Source organism: Solanum tuberosum, unplaced genomic scaffold (assembly GCF_000226075.1).
Source record: "Solanum tuberosum cultivar DM 1-3 516 R44 unplaced genomic scaffold, SolTub_3.0 scf00034, whole genome shotgun sequence".
In the NCBI taxonomy this organism is placed as follows: Eukaryota; Viridiplantae; Streptophyta; class Magnoliopsida; order Solanales; family Solanaceae; genus Solanum; species Solanum tuberosum.
The window spans coordinates 1,575,712-1,586,274 of record NW_006238962.1 but is presented as its reverse complement, the minus strand read 5'-3'; the positions used below and the strand labels follow the sequence as shown (position 1 = coordinate 1,586,274).

The 10,563-nt window shown below is 34.0% G+C and overlaps 1 protein-coding gene across 1 annotated transcript; it reads right to left on the bottom strand.

Moving 5' to 3' along the window:
* Positions 1–8,662: 8,662 nt before the first annotated feature.
* LOC102588973 (gibberellin-regulated protein 1-like) lies at positions 8,663–10,314 on the bottom strand. The gene is made up of 3 exons (XM_006342508.2): positions 10,148–10,314; positions 9,981–10,035; positions 8,663–8,934 (listed from the first exon to the last, which is right to left on the bottom strand). The coding sequence occupies exons 1-3, from the start codon at positions 10,250–10,252 to the stop codon at positions 8,753–8,755; spliced, it is 342 nt and encodes a 113-aa protein (XP_006342570.1). The 5' UTR covers positions 10,253–10,314; the 3' UTR covers positions 8,663–8,752.
* Positions 10,315–10,563: the final 249 nt, after the last annotated feature.

The following is a 10,563-nucleotide window of genomic DNA, read 5'->3' as shown; positions in this document are numbered from 1 at the left end:
AGGTATGGGTATTCCATTTCTATTAGCCCTTTCTATATCATCTAGGCGAGCAAATTCTTTATTACACTTTCTCAAATGTGTTCTTAGTCGTCCCGTTCCCCCTTGTGTACCCGTAGTTACATGTTTCATGATCAATTTACATTTCGTACAAGTAACAGTAGTTTTTTCCTCATTTTGTACCAAAAATTTCCATACTAAAGATCTTTTAACACGTACAACGGTCTTTGAAAAAGTAGGTAAAGAGGGGACTTCATCTTGTTCCGGTAATTCGGTAGCCGGACTAGTAGGGGTAGGGGTCTCATCATCTTCCTCATTTATTTCTACTTCCTCATCTAATTCTTCCTCAAAATTAGTAAAACATCTATTTAAAGTTTCATGATCTACTTCATTTTCGGAATTAAATTCAATAGGTCGTGAGTCTCGTGTAAAAGAAGTTTCATCAACATGAGTATAATCATTAGTATTAATTCTAAATCTAGGAGGTGGCAAATTTTTAGAATTAGAACTACTTCCTCCTCCCCTATTATTTTTTCTTTCCGACATTGGTCTTTTACCACTATATTTTTCAAAATTCATGTTCAAGTTTAAAATAATTAATATTATGAAAAACAAGCAAAGATAATATAACAAAAAAATAAAATAACTTAATTAATAAACAAATAAAAAATTAAAGTTGGAACGAATGTACCGAACGTCTACGTAAAAGTAGACGTATAACCAAAGCCGGAATTGAGAGATGCCAATTGAAGCTTCCGATTTACTTCAAATAAATCTCCGAAATTCGAACTCCAAGTCAATATCACAAAATAATAATTATGAATTTATGAGAGATTGAAAATTAAGAGATTTTATAAGATAGTTTGTGAATTTGTGATTTAAATGAAAAAATATGAGTATATTTATAGTGTTAAGGGGTAGAGAGGGGTGGGGGGGCTGTTTGGAGCCGTTTTGGGCCCCAGCCCAACGGCTAAAAGGGCCCAACGGCTCCTTAACGTTAATATTTAAAAAAAAAAAAAAAAAAAAAATAATTAATTTGACCGTTGAACCGGACCGGAACCGGTCTTATCGGTACGGGAACCGGACCGGAACCGGACCGGACCGGGCAAAAACCGGTCCGTTTGCCACTCTTACTTCGGACACAAGATTCATGGGCTAATACATACGAAAAATTGAGAAATTTGGGCGACTCTTAAAAAATGGCTTGTAAATGCGGAAATAAGCGTTATAAAAATAGTGTGAGTATACTTGAAAGTTCCCCAAATCATTACGGAGGTCCTCAAACAATTTTTTGAGAAATTTTTTTTGGGTGCTCCTGGCGCCAGATCTATGGGATAATACACATGAAAAATCGGGAAATTTGAGTGATTCTTAAAAACGGGGTTGTAATTGAGGAAATGGGCGTGAATAAAATGGTGTTAGCATACGTGAAGGTTCCCAACTCAATATGGAGGTCCTCAATTTTTGGTACTCTGGGTGCCATATCTATAGGTTACTACAGATGAAAAATTAGGGAAATTGGGAGATTTATTTAAAAAGGGCTTTTTAATGCAATAATGGGCATGAAAAAATGGTGTCAGTATACTTGAAGGTTCCCAACTCATGACGGAGGTTCTCATAAAGTTTTTTGAGAAAAATAATTTTGATGCTCTGGACGCCAGATTCATGATACACATGAAAAATCGGGGAATTTGGGTAATTCTTAATAAAGGGCGCGTAAATGCGAATATGGGCGTAAAAAATGGTGTGTGTATATACGTGAAGGTTCTCCAACTCATAAAGTAGGTCCTCATAAAGATTTTTGAGAAAAATAATAATTTGTGTGCTAATACACACAAAAAATGGAGAATTTGAGCAAATATTAAAAAGGGGCTTGTAACTACGGAAATGACGTGAAAAAATGGGGTGAGTATACGTGAAGGTTCCCCAACTCATTAAAGAGGTCTTCATAAAAAATTTTGAGAAATTTTTTTTAACTATTCCAACTGCCAGATAAATGTGCTAATACACACGAAAAATAAAAAAATTTGGGTGATTTCAAAAAATGGGCTAGTAAATGTGGAAATGGGAGTGAAAAATCGTGTGAGAACATGTGAAGGTTCCCCAGCTCATTACGGAGGTCCTTATAAAGTTTTTTGAGAAAAAATTCTTGGATGCTCCGGGCGCCAGATCAATGGGCAAAGACACAAAAAAAATTGGAGAATTTGGGCGATCCTAAAAAAGGGCTTGTAAATGCGAAAATGGGCGTTAAAAAAATAGTGTGAGTATACGTAAAGGTTATGCAACTCATTATCAATGTCCTTATAAAGTGTTTTAAGAAAAAAAATTTGGATGCTCCGGGCGCCATATCAATAAACTAATACACAGGAAAAATCGGAGAATTTAGTTGATTCTTAAAAAAAGACTTGTAAATGCGGAAATGGTTGTGAAAAAAATAGTGTGAGTATACGTGAAGGTTCCCCAACTCATTACGTAGGCTCTCATAAAAAAAATTCAGAAAAATATTTTGGAAGTTTCGGGCACCAAATCCATGGGCTAATACACCCGAAAAATCAGTGAATTTGGCAATTCCTGAAAAAGGCTTGTAAATGCGAAAATGGACGTTAAAAAATAGAGTGAGTATACGTGAAGATTCCCCAACTCATTACGGAGGACATCAGAAAGATTTTTGAGAAATAAATTTTGGATGCTCGGGGAGCCAGATCCATGGGCTAATACACACGAAAAATCGGAGAATTTGGGCTCTTTCTAAAAAAGGGCTTATAAATGCAGAAATAGGCCTGAAAAAAAATAGTGTGAACATACTTGAAGGTTCCACAACTCATTAAGGAGGTCCTCATAAAGATTTTAGAGAAAAAAAAGTTGGTTTCTCCGGGCGCCAGAACCCTGGGCTAAATACACGCGAAAAATCAGGGAATTTTGGCGATTCCTAAAAAGGGGATTGTAAATGCAGAAATGGGCGTGAAAAAAAATTGTGTGAGTATATTTGAAGATTCCCCAACTCATTAAGGAGGTCCTCATTAAGTTTTTTCAGAATTTTTGTTTGTTTGTTCTGGACGCTAGATCCATTGGTTAATACACACGAAAAATGAAGGAATTTGGGAGATTTCTAAAAAGAGTTTATAAATGCGGAAATGGCCGTGAAAATAATGGTATAAGTATACGTAAAGGTTCTCCAACTCATTACGGAAGTCCTCATAAAGTTTTTTGAGAAAAAAATATTGGATGCTCCGGGCGCCTGATCCATGGGCTAATATACACGAAAAATTGGGGAATTTAAGTGATTATTAATAAAGGGAATGTAAATGCAGAAATGAGCGTGAAAAAAATGGTGTAAGTATACGTAAATGTTCCCTAACTAATTACAGTGGCCCTTATAATGTTTTTTGAATTTTTTTTTTGGATGCTCCGGGCGCCAGATCCTTTGGCTAATACACAAGAAAAATAGGGAATTTGAGCTATTTCTAAAAACAAGTTTGTAAATGCGAAAATGAGAGTTAAAAAATAGCGTGAGTATACGTGAAGGTTCCTTTACTCATTATGGAGTTCCTTATAAAGTTTGTTGAGAAATTTTTTTTGGGTTCTCCAAGCACCAGATCCATGGGCTAATTAATTAATACACATGAAAAATTGGAAAATTTCGGCGATTCTTAAATAATGTTTTGTAAATGCGAAAATGGGCTTGAAAAAAATGATGTGAGCATACGTGAAAATTCCCCAACTCATTACGAAGGTTCTCATAAAGTTTTTTGAGAAAACTATTTTGAGTGCTCTGAGCGCCATATCCATGGGCTGTAAACACACGAAAAATCAGGAAAGTTGGGTGATTCTTAAAAAAAGGCTTGTAAATGCGGAAATGGCGAGAAAAAGAATGGTGTGGTATACGTGAAAGTTTCACAATTCATTACAGAAGTCCTCATAAAAAAATTGTGGAAAATTGTTTGAATGCTTCGGGTACCAGATTCATGGATTAACACACGAAAACTCAGGGAATTTAGGTAATTCCTAAAAAAAGGCTTGTAAATGCGAAATTGAGCGTGAAAAAAAATGGTGAGAGTATACGTGATGGTTCCCTAACTAAATATGGAGGTCCTCATAAAGTTTTTTAAGAAAAAAAATTTGGATGCTCTGTGCTCTAGATCCATGGGTTAATTAATACACACGAAAAATCGGAAATTTGGATGATTTTTAAAAAAAGGATTGTAAATGCGGAAATAGGGGTTAAAAAATGGTGTGAGTATGCATGAAGGTTCTGCAACTCATTACGGATGTCCTCATAACCTTTTTTGAGGAAAAAATATTGGGTGCTCTATGCGCCAGATTATGGGCTAATACACACGACAAATCGCGAAATTTGGGCGATTCTTTAAAAAAGATTTGTAAATACGAAAATGATCGTGAAAAAAATGGTGTGAGTATACGTGAAGGTTACCCAACTCATTACGTAGGTCCTCATAATTTTTTTGAGAAAAATACTTTGGATTCTCCGAGCGCCAGATCCATGGACAAATACACCTGAAAAATCAGAGAATTTAGGCGATTTCTCTAAAAGGGCTTGTAAATGCGGAAATGGGTGTTAAAAAAATGGTGTGAGTATACGTGAAGGTTCTCCAACTCATTACAGAGGTATTCTTAAAGTTTTTTGAGAAAAAAAATTTGGGTGCTCTGGGCACTAGATCGATGGGCTAATACACACGAAAAATTGGAGAATTTGGGTAATTCTTATAAAATAGCTTGTAATGCAGAAATGACATGAAAAAAAATGGTGTGACTATACTTGAAGGTTCCCAACTCATTATGGAGGTCTTCAAAAAAAAAATTGAGAAAAATCAGGGAATTTGGCCTTCCTAAAAAGGGCTTGTAAATGCGAAAATAGGCGTGAAAAAAATGGTGTGAGTATACGTGAAGGTTCCCCAACTCATTATGGAGGTCCTCATAAAGTTTTTTGATAAATTTTTTTTAGATGTTCTGGGCGCCATATTCATGGGCTAATACACACGAAAAATCGGGAAATTTGGGCGATTTCTAAGACAGGGCATGTAAATGCAGAAATTGTCGTTAAAAAAATGGTGTGAATATGTGTGAAGGTTTCCCAACTCATTACGGATGTCCTCATAAAGTTTCTTGAGAAAAAAAATTTGGTGCTATAAGTGCCAGATCCATGGGCTAATACACACGGAAAATTGAGCAATTTGGGCGATTCTTAAAAAATGGCTTGTAAATGTGAAAATAGGCGTGAAAAAAATTGTGTGGTTATACATGAAGGTTCCCCAACTCATTACGGAGGTCCTCATAAAATTTGTTGGGAAAATGTTTTTGGATACTCTGGGCACCAGATTCATGGGCTAATCGAGGAATTTTGGTGATTCTTAAAAAAAGGAATGTAAATGCGAAAGTGGGCGTGAAAAAAATGATGTGAGTATACGTGAATGTTTTCCAACTAATTACGGAGATCCTTATAAAAAAAATTTGAAATTTTTTTTTTGGATGGTCCGAGCGCCAAATCCATGGGAGTTCGGATTCCTAAAAAATGGCTTCTAAATACAGAAATGAGCGTTAAAAAATTGTGTGAGTATATGTGAAGGTTCCCTAACTCATTATAGAGGTCCTCATAAAGTTTTTTGAGAAATAATTGTGGGTGCTCCGGGCGCCAAATCCATTGGCTAATACACACGAAAAATCAGAGAATTTGGGCGATTCTTAAAAAATATCTTGTAAATGTGGAAATGGGCTTGAAAAAACATGGTGTGAGCATACGTGAAGGTTCCCCAACTCTTACGGAGGTCCTTATAAAGATTTTTAAGAAAAAATATTTGGATGCTCCGGGCGCCAGATCCATGGGCTAATTAATACACACGAAAAATCAAAGAATTTGGGCGATTCCTAAAAAAAACTTGTAAATGCGAAAATGAACGTTAAAAAAATGGTTTGAGTATACGTGAAGGTTCCCCAACTCATTTCGAAGGTCCATATAAAGTTTTTTTATAAAAATAATTTGGGTGCTCTGGCACCAGATCCATGGGATAATGTATACTGCAACATTTGATAACTTTGGTTTGTGAATTTTGAAATCCGATTTTTAAAAATATTGTATCATTATCATACCAAATTATTTCAGTATGATTTAGTCTTATATTTTGTTGTATCGTAAATCGATAGCCTTAGTTTATTTGATTTTGACTAATTACATATGCTCATGTATATATGAGGGAATTATGACCGACTAGTTAAGAAAGTATAAATTACTTTCTTTGTTAAAATTACACAAAAAAATTCATCCAAGATACAGCATCAAACTTTCAATGTCTAAACAATTAGCTTTGTGGGTCCATCCACGACGACCTAGTGAACTATATTAGTAGCCTATACAAGACCCACGTCACTTTTTTTTTTTGGAGATTATTGGTCACAAAACATGAATTTAGCAAAATCTCAATTATTTTGTGCATAATAGTCCACGAATTTCATGGAATATGGCCAATTGACTTCGTTTCGCCTCAAATAGTGTAGGTCCATCCGAGACAACCTAAGTGAATAATGGTAGCCTAAACATGGTCCACATCATTTTTTTTAGTTTATGGGGTCACAAGCTAGGAATTTAACATTAAAATTTTAGTCTTTTGTGTGTATTAGTCCATAGATTTTCTGAAATATGGTCGGCCGACTCTGTTTGAATAATGGTTCCAGACGATTTATTTGTGAAATATTTACGGAACTCTTCGTAGGGATGTTGGAAGTAGTACGTACTGTCTCACAATTTTTTTGAGTCATATTTGGGCATTTAGGGGCCAATTTACAGGAAGTAGGTGATTTTTCTCAGTTTTTCATGTGTCTTAGCCCTTGAGTGTTTTAGTGATACGAATTCCGGATAATTTCTTTCTGAAACCTTCCGTAGAGTAGTACATACAATCTCACCTTTTTGAGTCATTTTTGGGTATTTAGGGGCCAATTTACAGGAATTAGACGATTTTTTTTAGTTTTTCGTATGCCTTAGCCTATGAATGTTTTGGTGATACGGCATCTGGTTGATTTCTTTGCAAAATCTTAACAGAACCCTCCGTAGGAAGTTGGGGAAGCATTACATACATTGTCACCATTTTTTAGTCATTTTTTGGGCATTTAGGAGCTAATTTACAAGAAATTTTTCGTGTGTATTAGCCCATGAATATATGTGTGATATGACTTCCGAATGATTTCTTTGTGAAATCCTTATGGAACCCTCCATTGGGAGTTGGAGGATCAGTATGTTCAGTCTTACCTTTTTGAGTCATTTTTGAACATTTAGGTGCCAATTTACAGGACTTAGGCGATTTTCTCAATTTTTTGTGTGTTCGCCCATGAATATTTTGGTGATATGACATTTAGACGATTTCTTTGCAAAACCTTTACCGAACCCTTTGTAAGGAGTTGGGGGAGAAATATGTACAGTCTCACCATTTTTGATTCATTTTTGGGTATTCAGGGGACAATTTCCCAGAATTAGGTGATTTTTTCAATTTCTTGTGTGTTAACACCCATGAATATTTTGGTGATATGGCTTTTGGACGATTTCTTTGCGAAAACTTTTTGAAACCTTTCGTTGTGAGTTGGGGAACAATATGTATAGTTTCACCATTTTTGAGTCATTTTTGGGGATTTAGGGGTCAATTTACAGGAATTATGTGATTTTCTTAATTTTTCGTGTGTAACGCCCATGAACATTTTGGTGATATGGCTTTCGGGCGATGTCTTTGTGCAACCCTTACGGAACCCTCCATTGAGAGTTGGGGGAGCAATATGTACATTCTCACCATTTTTGAGTCATTTTGGCTTATTTAAGGGCCAATTTACAGAAATTGGGTGATTTTCTCAATTTTTTCGTGTGGGTTCAAATTTTATGGATTCATCTGCGACGACAGAGTGAACTATAATTATTCATTGGTATGATATTCAATATTTACTTTTTGTAAATATGAAATATCATACTAAATCCTATTGTAACTAATTATGTTTTTCTTTCTATATTTGTACTTAAATATATTCTAGCATGTTTATGTTAGTAGTCATCGATTTTATACCATGCAACAAAGACGTTAGTTTATAGATTATCGAAGCTTATGCATATTTTCTCGAAGAGAATATGATATATGCAGACTTTATTTCTATTTTTATGGCGTAGAGATGTATTTTCGATATATACACCCTTGCTTGATAGAAAAAAGAACAAGAAGAATTTGAAGCATGATAGCAAAAAAAAAAAAATGACAATCAAAATAGCAAGACACTAAACAAATGAAGCAACAGATAATAATACACATAAAAGAAAAAAATTAATTAACATCGCAATCATCACTAAATAATACTACTAATAAGGAATGATGAGCCTATCCATTACATCAATCTCACACAAAGCACGACAACACTAGACTACTTCTAATTAACCTTTTAACCTAACCTTCAACCTCTGCATCTCTTCCTATCTAGAGTCATGAACTTAGTAAACTGAAGTTATACCAAATCATGAGAAATATTGTGATAAAGTCAATGAACTTCCTTCTACATGAAATTTATCACTCAACTATGAGTGACATTCATCATCTAGCGCATGCAATCGAGCATAAGTCGATACGAAAAAAGAAATCGTAAATTTTCAAGTCGATAAAATATTAGACAGAATACCTAAAGATCACCTTAAATTTAATGCGTTTTATTCAGATCACTTCTTAAAAGTTTTTTTTTATACATATATTACTATGTATAGTATGTATATATATATTTAGGGACACTTATGCTTGCCATGATGAGTGAGCATGTCACGGTAACAAGGGCAAAGATCTTGGTTCCCAGAGGTGCCAGGAGGCACACAGTTACAACGAGTGCAGCAAGTACCACATGCTCTCAAACACATTTTATGCCTTGATGCTAGACTACATCTTGCCTCACATGCTGTTCCACACTCTGCAAAAATTTACGAGGACGGATTTAATATTTTAAGTTCTCGTTGGTAAAAAAATTACAAAATTTGATACGCCCAAATTACACCTCCTGAAAAAAGTATAAACAATCGTTGTCAAATAAAGAACCTAACTTTCAAGACTTAGGATAACTTACGCTTATCTACGTTTAGTCAAATGATTTCCGAGAAAAGTAACAAGGGGGGGGGGGGGGGTGAATAAAATAACAGTTTGTTGATTTGTATCACTAAGTAACAAGTAAACAGGATTTGCAGTTTGAAATATCAATATGAAATGAAAACTAGGACATATATAAGTGTTCCCCACAAGCTCTTAATGCAGTATTCCTAATATTGAAATTTGAAAATATGAGTTTTTGAAGTGGTGATTAATTTTGAAACTTGAAGTTATGTTTGGATATGTATTTTGACTTTTGAAATTTTGCGGATGGAATGAAATTTCTCCTAAAACCTAGTTTGAAAACTTGAAAATATTTGAAAATTAGATTTTCCAATTCTGATCAAATATAAAGTCAAAACAAATATTTGAAAATAAATCTTCAAAATCTGATCCAAAATATATGGTCAAATGTTACTACTATATGCTTTTTTGTGTGACCATGAGTTCAAAATGTTACTACTATATGTTTTGAAAATATTTGTGCATCTATTACTTTTTTGTGTGACCATGAGTTCAAAATTAGTAGAAAATTACTACTATATGCTTTTTTTTGGAAAAATTCAAGTTCTATGCATTGCACAAAACATCTCTACCAGGCATTTCAAAAGTGTCATGTATATAATCAATTCTAATACAGATATTAGTGATTGCTTTCAGGACACAAAATTAAACAATTTTACAGTTGCTCCCCGGTTCCACAAGTAAAATTAATCCTAGCTTAGAGGGGATGCATGTTAAAATTAGCAGCTAATTTCAATCTCATTCGATACAAATATGAAAATTGAATAATGGACTATAGGTTATATATCACACTCTCAAATTATAAATAAAAGTTGATGGTTTATAAAATATATATGATTAATGAATTACCTGATGTAGGGATGTAAGTAGGGTTGTTAGCACCCTCTGGTCCAGCCGTGTACACCTAAATTAATCATCAAATCTTATTTAGCTACGTGTTATAACACGATGAATTTCATAGCTAATTTTTGTATAATTCTGATAATAAATTAAATACTCAAATTTAAAGAAGATACCACTTGATTGTCACCATCACCACCATCATCATCAGCTTCCACAAGACAAAAAACAAATAGAGAAATCAAAACCATAGTAACAAGAAGAAATTTGGAGATGGCCATGGCTAACACTTCTTGAAATAAACTTTTACACTATAGTTTTTAAAGATTATAAAATAAAGTTATCAATCATGATTTTCATATAAATAGACTTGAAAAGAGAGAAAATTAAAGTGAGTAACAGCTGTAAACAGCTTGGAAATTAAAATTAAGTATTATTTTCCTTATTATTTGACGTGCAAGTAAGTAATTAATCTATATAATTTTTATTCATGACTAAAAATGAGTATTTTAATACAATTTTAAATTAATAAAACTACATTTAAATTTAGAATTCGGCTACATCAACAGACAAAATGGGGAAAAAGACAAAA

What these genes read in the sequence shown, in the direction of transcription:
- LOC102588973 (XM_006342508.2), bottom strand. Translation starts at nt 10,252, where the DNA reads ATGGCCATCTCCAAATTTCTTCTTGTTACTATGGTTTTGATTTCTCTA. An exon ending in GTGATGGTGACAATCAAGTG is followed by an intron (nt 10,036 to 10,147) that starts GTATCTTCTTTA and finishes TGATTAATTTAG; the next exon opens with GTGTACACGGCTGGACCAGA. An exon ending in TACTTACATCCCTACATCAG is followed by an intron (nt 8,935 to 9,980) that starts GTAATTCATTAA and finishes AAATTTTTGCAG; the next exon opens with AGTGTGGAACAGCATGTGAG.